At 48.1% G+C, this 22,735-nt stretch overlaps 1 protein-coding gene across 3 annotated transcripts in view; it reads right to left on the bottom strand.

The window, feature by feature from the left end:
* LOC118231060 (prickle-like protein 1) overlaps positions 1–22,735 on the bottom strand; it is a 42,283-nt gene that overhangs the window by 4,295 nt on the left and 15,253 nt on the right. Inside the window, exons 1-5 of one of the 3 annotated variants that reach the window (XM_035424500.1) lie at positions 12,037–12,464; positions 4,780–4,962; positions 2,294–2,407; positions 1,206–1,343; positions 252–455 (exon numbers count right to left, since the gene is read on the bottom strand). In XM_035424500.1, coding sequence (XP_035280391.1) covers positions 252–455; positions 1,206–1,343; positions 2,294–2,407; positions 4,780–4,950 — 627 coding nt within the window. In that variant the 5' untranslated portion in view covers positions 4,951–4,962; positions 12,037–12,464. Of the gene's footprint in view, positions 1–251; positions 456–1,205; positions 1,344–2,293; positions 2,408–4,779; positions 4,963–5,121; positions 5,230–12,036; positions 12,465–22,735 lie in introns of those variants that run through there. The other 2 variants (XM_035424501.1, XM_035424499.1) reach the window with 2 other exon arrangements.

Raw genomic sequence — 22,735 nt, 5'->3', positions numbered from 1 at the left:
TGAGTACATGATAAGCCATTCAGCTGCTTCAGGAAAATATAGGTCTCTAGGAATAATATATAATGTATCTATAACCTGTTATAAAGTTGTAATATGGATAATATAAAAGGTGTCTATAACATGTTATAAAGATGTAATATGGATAATATATAAGGTGTCTATAACAGCTCATAAAGTTGTAATAGGGCTAGTATATAAGGTATTTATAACATGTTATAAAGCTGTAATAGAGACACTGAAATGTAGCTGACCTCATCGCAGGCGGAGCAGCGGGGTTTCAGAAGCTCGGCGTGGTGTCGGCCGCAGTGGATCTTGCCGTCCTGGTAGAAGTAGATGAGGTCCACCAGGAGCTCGCCGCACGTGGAGCACGCAAAGCATGCTGGGTGCCAGCACAACGCCGGCCCCGCCCGGGAGGCGAATACCGCCATCTCGCCGCCGGCGATGTTCTCCCCGCACTGGAGACAAAACGAGAAGGGGAGAACGCGAGTCAGCAAACGGAGTGAGAAATGGAATGACCTCAGCAGGTGGGAGAAGGGTGAACGTCTTTGTTTTCAAGAGTTTTCATTTAGGAAGACGTCACTGCACCGTGTGTTGGTTTCTGGGTTGCCTACCATATATTATTCTCAAATCCACTTTATTAGCTTTATTAACGAGTCCCGACAGATTAACCAATGGGGCGGCTTAACAGGCCGTGACCGAACGCTCGTGGCCACGCCTTAATTTAGCCGCTGATGTCCTCTCTGAGATTCGGCTCACAGCTGCTCTCTATTAATCCGGCCCTTGGCCTTGGGCTTGGAAAACCGGGAAAGCCACGCGGGACTGAACATTCTGCTCGGAATCATGTGTGTGCGTGCGTGCGTGCGTGCGTGAGGGAGGGAGGGAAGGGGTAAAGCTGGAGTGTTCCGCTCCTCCACGGTGAAATCAGACGTTTGGAGGAGTTACGACTGCGGGACGGCCTACGCCTCACTCCTCCTCCTCCTCACCCTCTGTCTGTGCTCGTAGAAGGTGTGCATCAGAGGGGGTTCAGGAGGGGTTTTGCGGGGACATATATGCTCACATACGAGATTTTGGAGGGGTTTTGGGGGACGTACATGCTCACAGACAGTGTGTATCAGAGGGGGTTTTGGAGGAGTTTTGCGGGGACGTACGTGCTCACAGACGGTGTGTATCAGAGGGGGTTTTGGAGGAGTTTTGCGGGGACGTACGTGCTCACAGACGGTGTGCATCAGCGCTCGGGGCAGCAGTTTGATGCTTCCTCTTCCCAGCGCCTCCTTCTTCCTCTGAATACTGAACATCTGCAGCTCCTTCTGCTCCTCCTCACTGAGAGACTGGCAGTACCGCACCTGCGGAGGAGTGCCGGGAGAGATCATCATTTTACCTTTCATCGCTTGCAAGTTTGAAGTAAATGTCAGTGCATCTCATGTCATTGATTCTGCAGTTTTTGTTGATAGAGGCCTTGGTAATATCACACCAATGCAGCACATTTGAATTTGACTTTAAAGAGCGAGAGAAGGAAAGCGTGAGGGCGAGAGAGAGAGGAATATGGAAAGAAAGACAGTGAGAGAAAATGGAGATAGAAATAGAAATGTAGAGCGAGCACAGCCTCTCAGTTTGTATCTAACGCGTTCTGGATTGGTTCCCTGAAGACAACCCACATCAAACCTGATCCACTTTCACTGAGGAGCCATTTCTTAGTGCTTATTCTGTGGACAGTGCTGGCTTTTTTGTAAAAATCTTTTACAAAACCAAAGCAGCAGCCGCTTAAACAAAGAGGCAGGTTGTTTAGAGAGAAATCAAAAAGACATGAAGGAGACACACTAGCAGAGGCCGCTGGACCGTGTCACAAAGAGATCTCTCTCTCCCTCTCTCTCTCTCTCTCTCTCTCTCTCTCCGGCCCACCAGGCCGTGCCTGTGAACCACAGCTATGCCAGGAATCCCTCCGCCTCACGGTCAGGCCGTGGCAGCAAACATCGTAAAAAATCACTCCGTCAAGAGTGCCATTGTGCCGACTGCGCCCCCACCTCCGGGGGAAAGAAAGTGGAGAGGGCCATCTTCGCGGAGCGCTGGAACGCCGAGCGAAATTCGCACGGGCGCGGGCGGGAATCTGCGTAGGCCGATCGAGCCCCTCGTCACTCGAGTTTTATTAACTGCGCGTACAAAATGGGGCTGAAAGGGAGTTCGGTGGACTGCGGTTTCAAAGGAGGGAAAACCTGACAGTGCCCTACCACTCATCTTGAGGAGAGAACTCGGCGCAGCGCGCCCCCTGTTTCACCGCCCTGACACCCCCCCTTACCTCGTTATCGTGGGGCGGCAGCTGGTACAGGAGCTGTTTTATTCGGAATTTCTCCCCGGGACTGTTAATGTAGGGAACCTTATCCTCGGGGAGAGAAGAGAAGTACAGCTGAACCTGGGAGAGGGAGAGAAAGACAGAGAGAGATGGGGAGGAAGAGAGAGAGGGAGCGAGGGAGGGAGAGAGAGGAATGGGAAGATGAAAACATTTGATTACTATGAAGCCCATTGTAATGTTTCACATTCCTTTGCCAAGTCAGGGTTTAAAATAAGCAGCAGCTTGCATGCAGTTATCATCAGTGGCATGAGGCATATTGTTGTCACTTGGACAATGGTAATTGTCAGCAACTACAATATGGGCATGCTAGCCAGAGACTTTGAGGCTCTGGTCATTACACACACACCCCAGATAAAGACTTGTACTGGAATGAGATTCATTACACACACACACACACACACACACACACACTGGTGTGACTGGAATAAACTACGCACACACACACACCAGGCGTGGGCTGGAATGAACTATGCACACACACACACACACACACACACACACACACACACCAGATAAAGGCCAGTGCTGGAATGAGCTTGTCTCCATTGTGAGTGGCATCCTGCTGTTGAAACCAGTTGTGTGGAATGCAATTTAGACAGACATTCGGGAGGGGGGGGGGGCTTTTTGGAAGGTGGGGGGTACCATAAATTATGCACATTTAATGTTCCTATTATCTCCATCCTCCTCCTCTTCAGGCCTGACAACGAGTTCCCTGCAGGGTCAGCCCTTCTCTAAAGTAATGACCAGCCATCGTGTGTAGGGTCAATCCAGCCAATGGCTGTCATAAAGAGATTACATTTGCCCCTTGTGTTTTACGCACACGCACACACACACACACACACACACAGTTTGCAGAGGGGGTTGAAGGGGGCGGGGTGTATGTGGTTTCAGGGGTTCTCCTGTTGATTCTGCCCTTCCCTTTCCTTCATTGCTTCCATGTGTCACCCCCCACCCCCTCACCCCGCCCACCAACCCCCCACCCAAAACTAGGCCGGCCCTGTTTCTGGACTGTAAAAAGAGCCCCATTGGTTCACGCTCCTCGGGACCAGGGCATACCCCCACAGATGGCTCAGGCTAGCCATGCCACTCGCTAATAATTATTAGCAGACTTTCTACATGAAAAAAAGGTTTGTAAATAAAATAAGAGGATACACATCCTGTAGCTAATTGGCTGCGCCTCTGGACATAGAGGAGGAGGAGGATTTTTTTCCCGTTTTTTTTTTTAATCGACCCCCGCCCCACTTCCCCCGCCCTGTCCCAAATGCACAGAGATGATTCTGAGATTTCCCCCACATTGAAGCCTCAGACCTCAAAAGATTACTGAACTCGAAAAAACTATACGTTCTCCCGACGTGCGTCCTTTTCCACGGAAATGACTCGCCGACGCTCATCGTGGCGATGAGCGTCTCGGCGCAATGCTGATGAACCGCGGCCCCATTAAAGCACTGCGCTTCCTGTTATCGCTGGAGTGAGTTCCCAGCGCTGTGGACGCGTCGCTACGCTACGCGTGACTGTATAAACACCGCGCGCCGCACTGCGCTGACGTTACTCTGAGTATGAGCCGGAATCTGCTCTCGCGCAGCTGGAGGGCAGGGCTCGTCATCAGATTCCGTATTTTTAGACGCGACCGTTAAAAGCCGCGAACCCCGCCCCGGTTCGCGTGACGGATTTAACACGGGTAGCGCTCCGCGTTCCGTCCGGTGGCCACCTTCCCGAAAAAAAGGCGACAACCGCGAGTGGTTACGAGATGGAGGGGACGTGGAAACGCCCGCGCGCGAAAACCAAGATGGCTAACATGAGTCATGAGCAGCAGTAAAAGTCTCTCTTTACAGCTGCTGATGTCTTCAGAGCGCGAGACTCCGGAGCTAAACTAGCCTATTAACCGCTCTCAGTCACAGAAAGCCGACACAGTTCTCATATTCTCATTATCATGCGCTCACAGCGCTGAAAATAAAAATGGGATTAGCCTAGTAAGCGCCGCATTAGCTTAGCTTAAGGCGCATTTAAACGGTGTACTGCTTTCCCCCCGAGGCGGCCAGATGGATTTGAGTGCGGCCAGTGCCCAGAAATGCGCTGGACTTTCACATAGTTTTACTCAAATCATGTTTGCATTTTTGTCCTTCAGATCTAATAAGACTGCAGGGCTATCAGTTTCTCCACCTCCTTTCTCCCCAATTTGTTCTTACCCACCAAAACTTTTCTGTTTCCCCAATGATCTTTTCTCAGATTTGACCACCGATCAGGGGCACAGCACAGCCAATCAGGGGCACATAAATCAGAGGTCAAAAGTCATAACTTTATACACTGTAAGACTCGAAATCTGCCTGAGTAACAGCATGTCTGTGATTTAGGTGGTCTGATTTGTGTTAGCATCATTTATGTTTGCATATTTTCAGTCGGGGTGGGGGTGGGGGTGGGGGAGGTGACCTCACCTGCTCGGGCCGCAGCCCCGGCGGGACCCAGGCGTACTCCTCCAGGGCGCACCCCGAGTCGTCGTCGGACGTGGAGCTGCGCTGGAACCCCAGGGTGAGCTTGCTGGCCTTCTGCTCCATGTCGCCCCCTAGAGCGCCGGGGTGGTAGCGCGCTGCGTTCTCCAGGTTCATTGGGGCGAGGTTCTGCTCACACAGAGAGAGAGAGAGAGAGAGAGACAGAGAGAGAGAGAAAGATGAGTGTGTCGCTCTTTGTCGCAGGAAACAGAGATAAACTTCTTGCACCTAGTTTGTACCCCGTCTCTGTTTTTGGGGCGTCTGTCCCGTTGCCCTGCTATTACCTACCTCCAGCTGAAATCTGCTGGTTCAGGGAGGCGAGCGAAGAGCTGTCTCATGACTGCATCGCCAGCTCTCTCCTGTGCGGAGCTGGAGCGAGAGAATCGAGGGGTATCTAGGCAACCACCTGCTCTTATGTTGATAATTTGCCTATAAAAAGATTTGTTGCTGGTTTACGCTTTGACTGCCGCTGTAGAAAAAAAACTCACATTTTCCATTTCTTTTTCCTTCACTGTTAAGAAATGCTCAAATCCTGCAAGAGTTTGAGAATCTTTTTAAGGACTGCGGAGAGTTATACACATTCACACATATATAAATGGAGCGCAGAGAGCACCGCTATTTGGCGAAAACCATCACGGGTTTAGGCTGCGTTTGTGAACCCGTCGAACCCGCGATGCGTGAGTGACGGAGAGGCGTGGCCTGCTGCGTTACCCCTGGAGATCTGAGCGTGGGGGGGGGGGGGAACAGGTGAGAGGCAGACGAGCGCAAACAGACAGTCAGCTGGGCTGAAGACTACAAAGCTGGCACATCAAAGACCCTGGCCCTGACCTTTTTGGACAGGTCACACGGCACACCGTGCAGGACCCCTGCACGCCCGTCCCTCACACAAAGAAAACACGTCGCCCTGTTGACAAACATGCAACTGAATACACTTCAGGATCTCCATATATGGGAAAATATATTTTTGTTGCATCAAGGGATGGCTCTGTGTAGAACATGCAGGAAAGCCATACGCCTCCCTCTGCTTCTTTGATTGACATCATTACAACCCACGGATCTCTGATCCATAAGGAAATGGAGTTGGAAATATTACTTGACTAAAAAAAAGTGAAGCAGGATATTCTGTCCACACCCAGGTTAATTTTTTTTTTTTTGTGTTTACTTACTTGCTAAATTAGCATATTTTTTTCTATTGTATATTCATAGTGTATATTTAGCTATTTGCTAAGTGGGCACCTCTACACTTGGCTATTTATTTATTGTCTGTCTTCAAAAAGGAACCTCAAACAGGAAATGTGACTTCACATTGCACTGTGCTGTCTTCGCTAAGCTTAATTAATCGCAGCCTGGCGTAGGCTGCATGCTAGAGACCACGGCAGCTTTCCGTACGTCATCACATTTCTCCTTTTAAGGAACAGTTGTGCGACAGGCACCTTGGAACTAGGTGCTTTTGCAGTTGTGTCCGTTTCTCAAACGCTCCACTTCCACTCCTGACTGAGGGACTTCAATGGGATAGCCCCCACCCCACCCTGCCCCCCACCCTCCAAAAAGTCACACAAGCCAGAAAAGAGCAGCTGGGAAGGCCTGCCACGCCCAAACTCTGGCTTTGAAGAACCAGAGCCGTGGCAGAGTGCGGTGAGATCTCCCTCCAGGAATTCCACACATGCAGCGTGCAGAAATACACACTCAAGAATGTGTTAGACATGCATGCACTCACACACACACACACACACACACACACAGTCTCTCTCACACACTTTCTTCCACATACACACAAACAGTCTATTTCTCACACACTCTCTGACACCCACTTTCTCACTTATACACACAAACACACACACATACTCACACATACACAAACACACACATGCGCACACACAAACACACACCCTCTCTCTAACACAAACACACACACACTCTCTCTCTCACACACACAGATGGGCACACACACACTCTCTATCTCTAACACGCTCTCTCACACACACACACACGCACAGACACACACAGATGGGCACAGACACACACACACTCTCTCACACACACACAGATGGGCACACACACACTCTCTATCTCTAACACGCTCTCTCTCACACACACACACACGCACAGACACACACACACTCTCTCACACACACACACACACAGTTATGGTATCAGTTCAGCTGAGGTACGCAGCTGGTCTCCAGCAGCCCTCGTGTTAGCGATGATGATGCTCGTGCTACTTTTACCGCGTTCCTCTGAGTCCCTGGCAATGATTAACTGCCTCGTCGTCCGCGGCTACCGGCTAACGCAGGCATGCGAGGGCACACATCAGGACCAAGGCTACATCTGACACCAGCCAACCGCGAGGCCTCGCGCCTGGCCGAGTGGCAGCTCACGTTCAAACACAAGTATGTGTTTATCTGGGGAGGCCAGTTTAAGAGGGTTCAGCGTTTGCTTTTTTTAATGAAATGTCGCCTTTTATTGCTGACACTTAAAACACGCTACACCCACTTGAATTCATCTCTTTGACCTTGCGTCCTAAGAAAATGAGTCCTCTTATCTCAGCATTTATACACTTTAATGCCCCCTAAAAGTCAGATAATGAGTCTTCAGTCAAGGAGTTGGAAAAAGCACTTTGTGTTGCGTTTGAGTCTGTTGGCCTGCAAATGAACTGAAGTTGCCTTAGCTGAGAAAACAAGATTTTTTTTACAGACTTTCCAAACCAGGGTGAAAACTCCTCCTAAAAAGACACGGTTAATCAAAAGGAAAGAATCTGGACTTAATCAACAATAATTAGCATCAGCTTTAATGTTGCAAGTTTATGTCTCAACCTATTTAGCCCACAATGTCACGATTAAAACATCGACTGAAAGAGAGGGCGGTGGGGAAGAAGGACGTAAAGTCATGGAAAACGATTTGGAGTACTCTTTCTCAAGACGGGCTTTAGAAGCTAATTAAAGCAATTTCCTTTGGCTTGTAAACCGTGTCCTGTAGTATAGACAGCGTGTATAAGAGGCACTGAGGACAGAGTCGGTAATTAAAAGAGTTCAGGCTCAAATAAATCCCCTCCCTCCCTCCCTCCCTCACTCCCTCCCACTCCCGTTTCCTGAAGCCAGCGCCCAGCCAGTGTCCGTGTCCCACATGCGTTAAGGCCGGGGCCAGGCCACCGGATCAGAACCATTTCCTTAACTTCCCTCCCTCCACTCAATCAATTCCTAGAGAGACTGGGGGGGGGGGGGGGGGCATAATAAAAGGGCATCTTATTAGAAAACCTCTAAACACACCCCCATACCCCCCCGGTTGGTGAATTTCACCTGTGTCTCAAATTTTTTTTTGGGGGGAGGGGGGGTGGTGGACTGTAGGGTCAGTTCCTGTATGCACCCCTGCCAAAATTGCTCCGCCCCCCATCCCCAGGCCCCTGTGGCACAAATTGTTTAACAGCCCCTCTTTTGTGAAGGCACTTGTTAACAAGGCTTTTGTGGGGGGGGGGGGGGGGAGATGCATATCACAGATACACCCCCAGTGTTTTAGTTGAGGCCCCCGGGGGTGGGTAGCGGGGGGTGGGGGGGGAGCATGATCAAGCAGTAATGCTGGGGGGGGGGGGGGGGGGGGGGTAGGAGGATTCACTGCCAACCGAATCATATGATAAAGCCCCCCCCCCCCCCTTGAAACAATGGAGAGTGTCCCTTAACCTCAGGAGCCCTGTGAAGATGACAGGGATCTCCTCCACCCTGCGTTTGCATACAGAGAACGGGGCTGGGGGGGCGCTGGCAAGCTGATCACAACACAGACAGTGCCCCCCCCCGCATACACCTTCACAACCTCCACCCGCTCTCTCAGTTTGTCGCTCCCTTCTTCCTATTCACTTTTGCAGAAACACAGACAAGCCAACGCACAGTAAAACCCACAAGCGTTTAGCGTTAGCTCAAAAGTAAAAGTGTTCGCATCATGCATAATGAACACTGTCAGTGTGAAACGCACTCCATCACAGATGATTGAATGCCGAACCATTTTGCCGCCTACGTTAGCGCCAAAGGAACAATTGTACGCTGGTAGGGTTAAAAGAAAGGCTGCAGCTATGGCAGTGTAAGTGTCAACACGCATTTCTCACCGACAAGAAAAGTACACACTGTCTTCCTGTCTGAGTGCAGTTTCCTTTAACAAAGCGGCTTAGACGTAGCTCGCGGCTAGCGCCTTCCTCAGAGGCGAAGCCGGACACCATAAAGGGAAATTCTCCAAAAACGATTTCTCCTTCAGCCCTTTTTGCTTTTCTCACTCAGGGAGGGGGGGGGGGATTTGACGGGGGATTTTTTTTTTGGGGGTGGGGGCAGGGGGGGTGGCTGAGGGTTAAAGGCCCTGGTTTGTTTTGTGGGGGGGGGGAGAAATTAGATAAGGTCAAGACGCGCCCGAGACAAAGTGAGCGGCCCCCAGTCAGCCGGCGGACCCCGGAGGATTAATGACGCAATTACAGCACAATGAGCCGCGACTGTCGGGCCCGTCAGCCGCGGCTCTGAGCGGAGCGCTCTCGGGCGAACGCGGACGCGCCGCATAAATGATGTTCTGCGCTTTGACCCCAGTGAAAGATGGGGGTCAAACCAGGCCCCCGGGGACCATCCACTCATCTCAGCGCTTGATAAATAAGATACGCTCTCAATGCCCAAAAAGATTTTTTTTTGTTTTGTTTTGCGGTTGTTGTGGCCTTGGTGTGATTAAGGTTTTGGCGCTCGGTTTGTGAATTAACAAACCTGTTTTAAAAGAGGTGAGTGGGAAAAGACGTACGCAACAGTGTATCTTGACCGAAGGTTAGAATGTCCAGTTTTTAAAGTACAAAGCTTTTGTTGCTAAGCAGTACTGCACACATTTATAAACTTGTAAAATGGACAAACACGTCCAAAATCTATACAGGTTGTAAAATGGACATAAGTCCCCCGGACCTCCTTGACGTGTCAGTTCCCTGTCGTCCGTCTGTCTGTCTGACACATTGCTTTCATTGTCAACATCGCCGTCTCCATGGTGATAAATGGGTTTTTATATCCTGAAACATATTGCGCTCATGGTCTAAAAGTTATACGTTTCATTTGGCAGCGTGAAACACTCTGTCAGTGTGTCAGTAGCGAGATATAAAACACAGAAGAGCCTTTCTTATATAAAAACAATCAATATTTCCTGTCAAAGGTCTCTGGGCTTTAAAATTCACACTGATAGCCTGTTTTCTCTTACATTCTACTCTGTTTCTCCGCTCTGAGAAACAGCCACAGTAGACCTTCATTCCAGCGAGCAAGACACTAATGTTACACCGTGTCACCTGTTGGCACTTAAACCAGACGTGTCGATGTTTCTTTTTATAATGCCGCGACCTCCTCTCAAACCGAGAAGGTGAGGAAAAAACTCATTCGGAGAAACGCAGGTTTGAAAGTCGCAACACCAGGGCAGTGTAAACCGATTCCAAATGCAGCCCACATGCTGGTGAGTCAAGGCACAAAACTGCCTGCTACTTTGCACAAAGAAATGCATTTTGCACACGCATTTCAGCTGTTTGCAATGTGAGAAACATGAATTTGTCCATCATTGGAAAATTACCTCTGCGAGTATGAAACACTCATTTACAGAAGTCAGAAGAAGACTATTTTGAAATGGCACTGATATTTATCGCAAGATCCCAAATGATTCAAGTTGTACATACATATCCATTTTACTCTGTATCGCATACAGTGAGAAACCCTGAAGGAGCATTCAAGAACTTTTTTGAAATTCTTGTCAGGTTGGCCCTCTCCTACACTATTCAACAAGAAGCCCAAGAAGGATTTTTTCCAGGAAGTTCATTTTTTGGTAATTGGTACATCTGAGTTTGGCCCCAATTAAACCCCCATTTGGGAAAGAGCTCCATTCATAAGTTTAACTCAATTAGCAGGGAAGATGGATGGTGGTGCCGGGCGCTGGTGGGGATTTCAGAGTTCAGGACATTGTGTTCAGCAGCCCTTTAAGAGTCACAGCTGAGGAGCAACACAGGGTTCTTCAGTGGGGATTTATACCAGACCCAAACGGGGTGACGAGGCCCGTCTATGGAGACCGCTAAGGTTTGAGGGGAGACCTCCAGCGTGTCGGCATGGAAACGCACGTACTGCAGGCGGACAGCTGGGGACATCTCGAGCGAACAGGCACACACACACGCGCACACACACCAGTTACGTCTGCGCAACACGCAGTCACCTTTCACACTTTCATGCTGTTAAAATGAGTCACAGCTCTCCCACACCAGCCCTGCACTGCCACCGCTGCGTTCTCCCGCTAACAGGCAAGGCCACTGCGTTCTCCCACTAAGACACAGCAACCGCGTTCTTCCAGTAACAGACATAGCCAATGCATTCTCCCGCTAACAGGCACGGCTACTGCGTTATCCCGCTTGCAGACACGGCCACTGCACTCTTCCACTAACAGACACTACCACTGCGTTCTCCTGCTAACAGCAACAGCCACTGCGTTCTCTCGCTAACGGACTCAACCATTGCAGTATGACTTCAATCAACGCACACTTACTGCACAAAGAGGACTCTTGTACTAACATGGAGGACGGAGTGTGGCACAGTGGGTAAGGAACTGCGCTCGTAACCGAAAGGTGGCAGGTTCGAATCCCGGGTAAGGACACTGCCGTTGTACCCTTGAGCAAGGTACTTAACCTGCGTTGCTTCAGTATATATCCAGCTGTATAAATGGATACAATGTAAAGTGCTATGTAAAAAGTTGTGTAAGTCGCTCTGGATAAGAGCGTCTGCTAAATGCCTATAATGTAATGTAATGTAATGTAACATTGCACACACGTGCACCCTCCACATATTTCTGATGTTATATCATCCTAATTGTGGAGGGGAAGCAATTGCCCAGTTGAAATTTCACCCCATTCTGAATTGTAACTGCGACCCATTCCAGCCCATAATTCCATCCAGTCTGTTACATAAAGCTGACATAACGCAACTCTTTTCCATGTGTTGTCACTGGATGCACAGCAAGCCTGCCCATCATACTTAAAGAGTCCCTCTTAAGTTTTTGAGGAAAAGTTCCCAAACAAACTAGCGTACCTCGTCAAATCCCGCATTAGCTCCAGCATGCAGCTGGTCCCCCGGATGGGTACCCCACAGAAAGGGACCCACAGAAAGGCAGGGATCTGCAGTTTCCTCCGTGCTCTGGATGGGAGGCAGAGGCACTCTCCATACGCTCACTCACCTCCCACACTGCCCGGTCCCCGCAGGCCAGCGCTCTCCAAACACGCGATCCCAGGTCCGCCCGCTACGCTCCGCGCCGCATGTGTCCTCCAACGATAAAGATCTGCTGCTCTCTTTCTCTCTCCCTTCCACCTTCTTTCTCTCTCCCTCCCTCTCCTTCTATTTCCCTCTCTCTCTCTCTCCTTCTACCTCTATCTCCCTCTCTCGCCCTCTATCTCCCCCTCCCACTATCTCCCTCTCTCTATCCCACCTTCTCTCTCTCTCTCTCTCTCTCTCTCCCTCTCCTGTATCCAGGGATGTTTGTTCCTCTCTTTCAGCTCAAAGTCCTCAGATCCGTTTGGGAGCTGGTCCGTTCAGCCACAGCCCATATCAAACAGGGGCTGTAAAAACACTGGTCTTTGGAGAGGAGACGCTTTCTCACTCTGTCTATGTCTCTTTCTCTCTCTCTCTCTCTCTCCCCCCAGATGCCCCCCGCTGTGGCCCCACCCCCTCAGGCCTGCCCTCTTCTCTTTGGTCCCTCCCACGACACTTCAAACGCACTTCAAATAGTGTTGGGGGAGGCAGTCAGATCAGCTTGCAGACCCCAATCTGAAGGACAGTTCCTCAGCACTACCTGGATCTCTCTCTCTCTCTCTCTTCAGTTCTCTGTCTCACTCTCTTTCTGCCTGTCTTTCTTCTCCTTCTGTAGCTCTCTGTCTCACTCCCTCTCTGTCTCTCTCTCTCCAATGACATCATAGTTGTTAAAGCTGCCTCCCCCCACCCCCCAGTAACCGTGTGAGAGCTGCTTATTGGAAATCCTGACATGGCAAAGGAACGCAATAATTCAAAATGGCCCACTGCTTACTCACACATTCATCAGATATTTATCTCCTCCTTCCTCTCTCACACCCTCTCTCTCTCTTTCTCTCAAGTGGACTGCACACATCACCCCCTCAGTTTTCCCTAAACTCTCTTCTGAAGTGTTTGCATTGTACCTCTGCCATCAAATAGGGCCTTCTGCAAAACACATTTTATATTGCAAAAGACAAGATTTAATTCTGAGTAAGCGCCAGACTCAAGGATGGACGGGGCTCACCATCAACTTCCAGAGATATCCATTTATTTTTGTTTCAACTTGAAAAGCCAAAATGTTCGAAATGATAACGACAACGTGAGAAGTTATTTGCTGAATACGAATTTGCTATGATCAAACGACGCCGTGGCTGCAAGGCATGTTCAGCTTGGATGGGGTTACTTTTTTTTTTTAAGGCATGTTCCAACTTCACGGTAATGAGATCCAGACGCAAAACACTAAACAGTTCTGGGAAAGCTCTCGCCTCCCATTCCGAGTCCTGTTTTCCTTCAAGCTCGCCCTCCTGATAGTTTCGGGCGGAAAAGCAGGAGTCGCAGCAAGTCGGCGGGACGTTACTGCCACAGAAACGAAAACTGTTAACCGTTCCTCTCTCCCCGCTCCCCCTCCACAGCGGCCTGAATGGTGGGTACGGGGCGGACCCCCCACTAAAATTCATCTCTCTCTCTTCCTAACTTAACAATGATGTCAGCAGGTCTATGCCGGGGTGGCGGAATAATTCGGCTCTCCAGAACACTCCAGAGAGCTCATTAGCATATGAATCAGAGAAGTCACTTTTCAAATGGGCACGTTCTGCAAAGGGAGGTACATTCGCGAATTGGAAAAGAAAAATTAGTCAAAAATAAGTTTCAGAAAATAAGTGTGTGTGTGTGTGTGTGTGTGAGAGAGAGAGAGAGGGAAAACGAGACAGAGAGAGACAAACAATAAACGCACGAAGGAAAGCGCGTGTGTAAAAGTTGCGGGTGATTTATATGGAATCGGACAGTGCCATTTTTCATTATGAAGGTCTCACAAGCAAAGGCTGGCATCATTTAAAACCCGAGTTGACAAATGTGTTTGAATCATTGTGTAGCCGACAAAAGGGCAGCCTCTTATGCCCAGCGCCGAACAAAACCTGCTGTTTGTCACTTTCCAGATTACCTGGTACAAAGGGAGAATAAGCGAGGCTTCCCTCTCCCCCATTGGCAGGCGAAATGTATTAAACCCAACGTGACCCCCAGCCTGTTGTTCCGGATTGAGAACGCCAGTTTAGCAACGTCAAGCCTGCGCTAAAGATGAATGCTTCCCTCAAAGGAACTGTGACTTTGCTTTAGAATGGAATCACGGGACGATCAACAAACAAACAAACAAATAAACAGACAAAACTTTTCTGAACCGTCTTTGGGAAGCTACCGGGTGGGGAACTGAGATGTGGGAACTGTCAAAATTAATTCTGACGCAAAGTTGGAACCCGACGCTGCCTCCGGTGTCCGGGTGTCATACGTGTGGATGAACGAAAGTCCTTCTGCAGACCATAATCCCGCCTGCTGAGACAATAGGGAGGTATGGGTGATTTAGACGCTCTTGGCTCATGGCCAGTGTCCGTGCAGCCACTCCAAGAAATTCCTTGAATGCGGTGGGTGGCTGGGCGGGGTCCCACAAAATCTGACCACGACGTCCCCGCTGTTTCCACCAGGGATAAGAAAAGGTGCAGCGTTTCCTGTCCTTTCACAAAACGAGCCCCTCGGAGTCTGCGTGCGGGGCGCCTGCGTTTCCTCCCTACCCAGGAACTGGACGTTCTGGCCTCGTCGCCGCGGGCAACGCCTTCCCTCTCTTCCCCTCTTCGAGAGTGCGGCCTTCCTTCCTTCCCCGGGGAAGATGGTCGTACGTGTTTCATATTTTTACAAGTTAAATATAGACGTTTAAATGATATTTTTGTCCAGAGAAACTGACTCTGCTTCCAGTTTTCACATACAGTCAATTTATACATCTGAGTATTTGAGCTGAAGGATCTGAGGTAAAGCAGCCTTCTCGAGGGTACAAAGGCAATGCCTCCACCTGGGAATCAAACCTGCAACCTCAGAGTTTCGAGTCTAATCATGATACAACCAAATGGGATCCACTCTCTCGTAACCAAACCTTGGTCTTGAATGAGGGGCGTCCTGTTTTTCATTCAGATGTCCGTCAGCTTGGGGGGGCGGGGGTCATGTAACTAATGAAGGATTTATTTGGTAACCTCTGGCAACCTCTGACACAAACAGCCCCCCCCCCCCCTCCCCCTCCCCACCCATCCTGCACTTCCAAAGAGGTTCTCCACTCTCAGTCTCCATGTATAAAAGCCTTCACAGGAAGAAGCCTTGTTTGTGGTCCCAGTGGGGAAGATCTTTTATAGTGCAGAGCGCAGGGATGGGCATAAATACACAAACATGTATCCTGTTCCTAATTACACAATACCTCCCAAATGAAAGCATCTGTAGTGAGTTAGTGCACACAAAAAAAGAGGTGAGCCACCCGTAGTCCATATGAAATCCTTAACATGCAATTGCATGCATACATACTGCCTGTCACTGATGACGCTCATTACAAGAAAGTTTTCAGGTTCGGTATAATAGTTATGATGATAGTACACACTTTGGCTAAAAGTACCTGCAGAATGACCGAATCACATATATTGTGTAATAATAATGACTTTAATCATTCAGTGTTTTTCTTTAAGGTGCGCATATCTATACAGAACTGGGTGAAATAATATGACTGAAAAAGAGTGGGTGCTTGGGGCAATAAGGGTGCGTGTACCCAGCAGGCAGAGGGGTTTTTGGGCAGCGATGGGGACCCACTGTGGGTTTTGTGTGGGACGCCCTGTATCCTGTGAAAGCCATTGTTTCAGCCAAGGCCGGTTAGGCACTGTCTGCACACAGCAGGTGGGGTCAGGCGTGAGCCGGTTCCCCTTTGTGCTGGGAAAGGGGGGTGGGGGGATTCGCACCCCATTACATTAGCAACTCTGTGACAGGGGGACAATTCCACATCCTGCTGTGACCGAACTCCCTCTCTCTCCAGTTTACGGGAGCGAACGGGAACGGAAATAAAAATTTAAAAACCCTGGGCCCTGGTTATTAGCATCTGGAGTTCATCAAAAAAAAACCAGCCAATCAACCGCATGCTCATTGAATGCACTTCCAAAAACCTATTTATGTTCTGGCCTTCTTTGACAAAGATAAATTTAAACTGAGTGTAAACTTGCAGTCGAATAATGACTAAATATGATTCATCATCATCATCATCAGCATCATCATAATCATAATCATAGATTTATTTGCCAGGTACTATATTATATATTATACAGAACAACATACAAGGAGCAATATCATAAGTGTGTTTGTTATTTACCAAAAAATGAAGTGGTAACAGCCTAAGAAAGTGCAAAACAGCCATTCAATCCTGTGCTAACAAAATGAAAGCACTGGCTAACAAATGATTATGCGTTCTTCATGTGTGTAACTTCAAAGAGCAGGACTAGATAGCAGGCTGTTGTTTTTATGCAAAGGTGAAGTCACAGGTATCGTTGTCTCTGGAACGCTCGGCTGACTGCTGGCACTTAAGTAAACACGCAGGGATAAGCACAATGCCTCGTTCCGCCAAGGCGTTGCGCCGATGGCAGAGTTAACCACCTGTCTGTCGGTCTGTCTGACAGCTTCTGAGGGGAAGAAGGCTTCTGGTGGCGAATGAAGTCAAAACAAATCCATCAGCCTTTGTAATGTGCCACGGCTTGCACAGCCAAACATAAACAGAAAAGGAAAACCGTTTATGTGCTTTGGAAGTATTTTTTGTTCTGTGTAATATATTATTCATTGCAGTATAGGTTATCAGTTGTCCACATGGGTTTTTGAACAACAATTCTTCCATTTGTGGCAGTTCAGTGGACCTGAAGAAAGGTCAAATTCTGTCACAGATTAAATCTAAAACTCGATTCCAAAAAGGCCCAAAAACACATCTGTCAACTCTTAACTGCCTATCATACAAAGTGACAGCCATTTTAGAACTGTCAATGCGTGATGTCACTCTGCAAACTCAACCAGTGTATTACCAACTTTACATTTTGAAAAGATGAAGGATTATTTTAATGGTCATCTCTTAATGAAAGCTAACAGACTGTGTTTCACACAGCATCATCTTTCTTTCTTTGCCGCAGGTGACCTGCAGCGTATGGCATAGACATAATTAAAAAAATAAACACATGTATATTAACAACTAACAACTAAGAGGACACATATGCCATATGCCCTGTTAGTACACCTAGAGAGGACTGAGACAAGTTTTCAGGTAACTGCACCAGCTATCACATCTAACTTTTTAAGATTATATTTTCTACTACCACTGTCGGTTGACAACTTGATGACTTGGCATCAGGGCTGTTCATCGCCTCTACCGGCATGTAAGCACATAATGATGCTGCGCCGGGTGATAGCGTCTGCTAAATGCCTGAATGTAAATGTAAATGTAAATAGCACCAATAATGATCAATGCTAATCTTATAGCCCATTCATACTCACAATAAGGGCCGTGAACGCTCTGCTAGCCCACAGAAGCCTAGGGTAAGTAAGAAAGCTGAAGCGATTAGCATACGGTTCATCACGGGTCCTTTCAGGACAAATGGGACACATTATCTCTATCGGGCCGCAAGCGGTAGGTCTACAGACATGATCAGACTTGTGTCACTTGCTGGGTCAGGTTGTTATGTGTTTATTTCCTTATCTGGGAGAAGTAATCAGGCATTCTTAATCTTCATTACAGCTGGTAGCACGTTGGCTGCTGACTTGGCAGGTTTTTTTTTTTTTTTTTACTTTCCAGGTTATTGAATGTCTGCATGTCTGCTTCACACATCACATGATCAGTGTAACTCAACTCTGATGGAGTGCTCTGAAGGAAAACATACTGTAGCTACTGGACTCATATAATTGCTGTTTGAGTTGATTTGTGTATTGTGCTTAAAATGGTGCAGAGGAGTTGTTCAGTTGTCCGTTGTGAATCCCTGTCTGTAGTGGCTTTCGGTGGGATAACGAGTGTTCTCAAGCCACCTCGTACGGAAGACTAAGGTGGAATAAAGAGAGAGAGCATGCTTAAAGGGTTGTCCTTTTACTCAAACGCCACGTTATACAGGCTGAACAAATATAAACACGAGGACACTTATACATCCCTGACCTCTGACCTTTATGAGGGACACATAACTCATAAACGCCCCCCCCCCGAGTTTACGGCGCCCTTTCCAGTCACAGACGGAATGACCCCAACACTACTTCACACCTGGATCTCACCTCCTGACGCTATAAAACGCTGGTGTCCAGAACCGACATGCCCTGACAACCCCGCAGCCTCTGTACCCAGCATACCCTGAGGACTTTTTCGGAAAAGTTCCCCTACTTGCATAACCTTGTGACAGGTTACAATACCAAAAAAATGGGTCAGCGGCACTCAGTTGCAGTTGTTAGTTAAAAGATAATGGAGGGCCTTTTTTAGAATTGTAACCTTACGCAAAGTTATGCAAGTAGGGGAACTTTCCCCCCCCAAAATTCAAAAATTGTATTGATGTCCAGTGCATTCTGAAGGGCACCTGCAGAGTTTTACAACCCCGGATATTGCACTAAGCATTCCCACCCTATCTATCATTATACCCTGAGGACTGCTGGAGAAACACCCTACTGTAAAGACAAATTCTTCAGCTCCCTCAGGTTCTGATACCCTGTCCGCAAGTCCTGTTTCACCCCCCACGGAACTCCCGAAAAGCAGCCCCACACTAAAGATGGGAGTATACTTGCTGCTTAAAACAAACCTCTGGCTAGTTTGTACGAACAAAATGATGTAAAATGACATGATTGTGGAGAAAATGAAACACCGTACTGACTTTGGCCACTGCAGTGTGCATGCTCCTGCAGAGATTGTCTGCAATTGGTGTAAAATTTCACATTGCTGGCTGCGTTCTGCCTCGCGTTCAATACAGCGAATAAACACACCAACTCCTCTTTCTTCTTTTCCTTTCTGCAGCACTAAATTAATTAAAGTGACCTCACTGACTGAAATTAACTGACATCTGTCTGTAAAAATTTCTTATCCACCACAGCCACTGTTGTTTTCTGTGCTCGGTGCAGCAGACGTCACTTCCGTGTTTCAAGTATACTTGATAAGAAGGTGAACATAGCCAAACTCGAACTGCAGGCAAACAGCCATCCCTGTCCCCTCTATTGAAATAGAAAGGTTTGAATGCTTCCCGTTCTCAGAGAATGTCTGTTCTTGCAACTGAGGTTGCAGGTTTGATTACCAGGTGGGGCACTGCCATAGAACTCTTGAGTAAGGCACTTGACCTGGACTGCTTCAGCAAATATCCAGTTTTATAAATGCTTTGCACATGAAGAACGTACGCTGTGTAAATCACTCTGGACAAGCGCATTCTCTAAATGCTGAAAGTTTAAATGTAAATTGGGGTTTTCTTTGTCCGTTCCAATTCCTCTCACTGGAACCCACTGTATCACTGATGTGGGCATTATGCAAAAACGTTTGAATGTTCAACCTCATCTTAACATGAGTGCTGTTCTTTCATGGATGCTGATCTTCTCCTCCCCCATGCAACCCACACAATCTCTTGAACCGCATCGGAATTTTGCTTCTGGTAACCACTCCCTTTCGGTCCAAACTGACCCTAAGTGCGGCAATGAAGGGCGCTATAAAGCAAACGATGGCGAGGGGGCTAGCCTCGGCTTTACTGCCGTTAGGAGTTTATCGCTGCCGCGGAGCTATTGGCTAGCGACGCATTCACTGGAGTGTGAGGTCTCACCATAAAGGCCGGGCTATCTCAGACTTAAATGACTCGCCAATGGGTGTTATCAAGACAAGCGCAACAAAAGAGCGGGCAGTAAAACTCAATAAAAGCCGACATTCTACTGTCGCGATTATCCTGTGACCCTTTGACAGAGGAAAGGTCAACAGATCTTGAGGGTCCTAGTCTTTAACCGATGTAAAGATTTGCCCCTGACAAGCTCCATACAGTCAGCTTGTTAGGTTTATAACCTTTAGATAACCCCATTTACAACTGTCACCCTGTCAAAACGGGAAAATGCCACAGGAGAAAAAGCCTGGAAATAATAAACATTTTACTTTTAGTCTGTCGTTTTTTTTTTTTTTTGTTTTTTTTCTCGGAAAGACTGAAAGGCTTGAATTCTTTTTTTTACAAACTGAAAAAAAGATACATTAGACTTGACCTTCCATTCATCTTGTTCTGAGTTTGCTGCAGACGTTGCACCGTCAGAGCAAAATATCACAAAGCAAAGCTCAGTTTTACAAGTATGTGAAATAGAAACACTTTCTGACCCCAACCTCACATTTAATCAGCAAATTATTATGGGGAAGGTGATCCGGCCATCAGCACACTTAAGCCTCATTGTGATTCATGGCACCCTGTATTCAAACTAAAGTGTCTCTTTATGAAACAGCCCGGCTGGCTTTCACAGGAGTGCGCTTAGCGGTGGTTTTAAGTCACTTGAAAGCCGTATGATTACAGATAGCACCGCCGTGCGAAGGGGGAACGAAGCAAATTCTCACTGCGATTTAACACCGCAAAGCCGCCGCAGTGAAGCGAATCCTGCAGGAATAAAGCGGAGGATCGCAGAATAATGAGATTGACTTACAGAAACGGGCCACGCTGATAACACGGTACCGTTTACATTTTACGCGCCGTGCATTTAGCAGACACTGTTATCCAGAGTGACTTACACAGCTTAGGTTTTTTTTATGTACAATCCGTTTATACAGCCGGATATTTACCGAAGCGATTCGGGTTAAGTCCCTTTCTCAAGGGTATGACAGAAGTGCCCCACCTGGGAATCGAGCCCAGAACCTCAGAGGGAGGATTATAGTGTTGAGACTATCAGACTAAACTCGCAGAAATGGTTGGAAAAGTTATTTAAACGCGCAAAGCTTATATGTGCTCTGAAGTTTTGGCAAAGACCAGCAGAAGACCCTGTCAGGAACTGCGATCTTAGTAAATAGACCAGAAGTCCACTTCTGTGGCACCTCGGCTATCTCTCTCTCTCTCTTTCTCTCTCTCTCTCCATGGCCTGCCACAGACTCGCGATAGGATGACATTTTATTTTCCAACCGCTCTTGCCCGCCGACACCTTCTCACCTAGCTGTAAAATCCGGACCTCGACACCGGAGACAATCGGAGCGTGGGCAACGGCCGGACTCCCAGGGCAGTTAAACAGAGGAAACGGTTTTATTTGTGGACGCCATAACCCAACAAAGAACGAGATGCGCACCAGTCCGAGGACGAGACAGGGAAAGACAGTCCCAGAATTCCTTCTGAGGAGCCCCACAGTTGGGCTCAGAAGGCTCCTGTATTTTAAAAATGTTTCTCCTGCTGTTGCCTGTAGCCCCTGGAAATTATTCTTTAAAAAACTGCACTTAAGCAGACATTAAAAATGCTTACGAAATACAAATTTTAAATGTCTGGGACGGTTGAGTCACAAAAGTTGTTTTTTCAAATGAAAGGATTTTCTTCCCGCAAATAATTAGATCCAAATGTGCACAGATGCTCAAACGTGGCTTTGGAGGACAGCTACATTGCTGGTTTTCATTCTTCCCCCCCTCTAATCAGGGACTGGTTTTACACCTGGTTACCAGGTGAGTGGGGTCCTCTGGCCAATGAGTAACATTAATCAATCAATGAACTTTCAGGAATAAAAGAAAATCAGCAGCCCTGCTGAATTAAAGGGACAAAGCTGAGTATCTTGGATGTAGGGTTAGTGTCAGCAGCATCGCCATGGCAATAATATAGTGTATAGTATCACTTAGTATACAGTATATAGGATCCAATCATATAGTACATATTACAGTTTGCAGCTAGTATATGGTGTATGGTATTGTAGCCCTATTTTTGTAATCTCCAAACGGAGAGGGGACCTGCATGTCAGCACAGTGTCTGAACCCCACTGCTGCCCTTCACACCCCAGAACAAAGTTGGGGGTCCACACGGGGTCCAGGGCCTGCCGCTGGCAGGACCAGTCAGGGGGCAGTAAACCGGCAGTTTCCCACACATGGAAATGTTTCCAACCTTCCCGTCTTCAAAAGGAACCCAAGCGCATTCAACAACCCCCCCCCCCCCCCCCCCAAAAAAAGAGTTAAAGACTTCACAGTCAGGACCTTGCTAATCATTAGAACGCCTTCCTTAAGGAACAGAGCTCCATACAGTCAGAGTTGCAGAGGGAGATAATTAAACACTCTGCTGTTTTACTGTGGGGGGGGGGGGGGTGAGTTTACCACTCAATGTGGGCGAGAAGTGGTGGTGGGGGGGGGAGGGTTCATGGTTTTTTTTTTGGGTTCCAGCTTTAATTGGACACAATTTAAGTCATTAGGGAAGGCAGTAAAAAGAGACTGCCAAATACCCCTATGCCACCCCGTGACCCCCCACCCCACCCCTTCCCACCCCATTACAACCCCCGCCCACACCCCCCCCTCCCCCCCCCAAAAGTTAAATAAAAAAAGAGTGTGTACTTCAGCTGAGGCCTTTGATCACTGGCATCTGACATCCCCTTAGACCGACTCAGTAGGCCTGTTGCTGGACTTGCCTCAATACTCTGGGTGGGGGGGGGGAGGGTGTGTGTGACCTCACTTTTCTTCCGGCAGTTTCCAGAGACATGAGCTTCAGCTACACTGTGTGGCCATACGAGCCCTGTTTGATCACAGCTCAGTTGCCCATCCCCTGGTTTAACCCCCCCCCCCCCAACTCCCATGCTATCATGCTAACGTGATAAAGTAACTGATATGCTTCCATTTTTCAAGAGAAACCGAGGTCAAAGCCTTCCTTTCACCCCATTAAAACGAT

The sequence above is a fragment of the Anguilla anguilla genome, chromosome 7 (genome assembly GCF_013347855.1).
Source record: "Anguilla anguilla isolate fAngAng1 chromosome 7, fAngAng1.pri, whole genome shotgun sequence".
NCBI classification, from domain to species: domain Eukaryota; kingdom Metazoa; phylum Chordata; class Actinopteri; order Anguilliformes; family Anguillidae; genus Anguilla; species Anguilla anguilla.
Note: the sequence above shows the minus strand (reverse complement) of the source record. Positions and strands in the feature narration are given on the sequence as shown.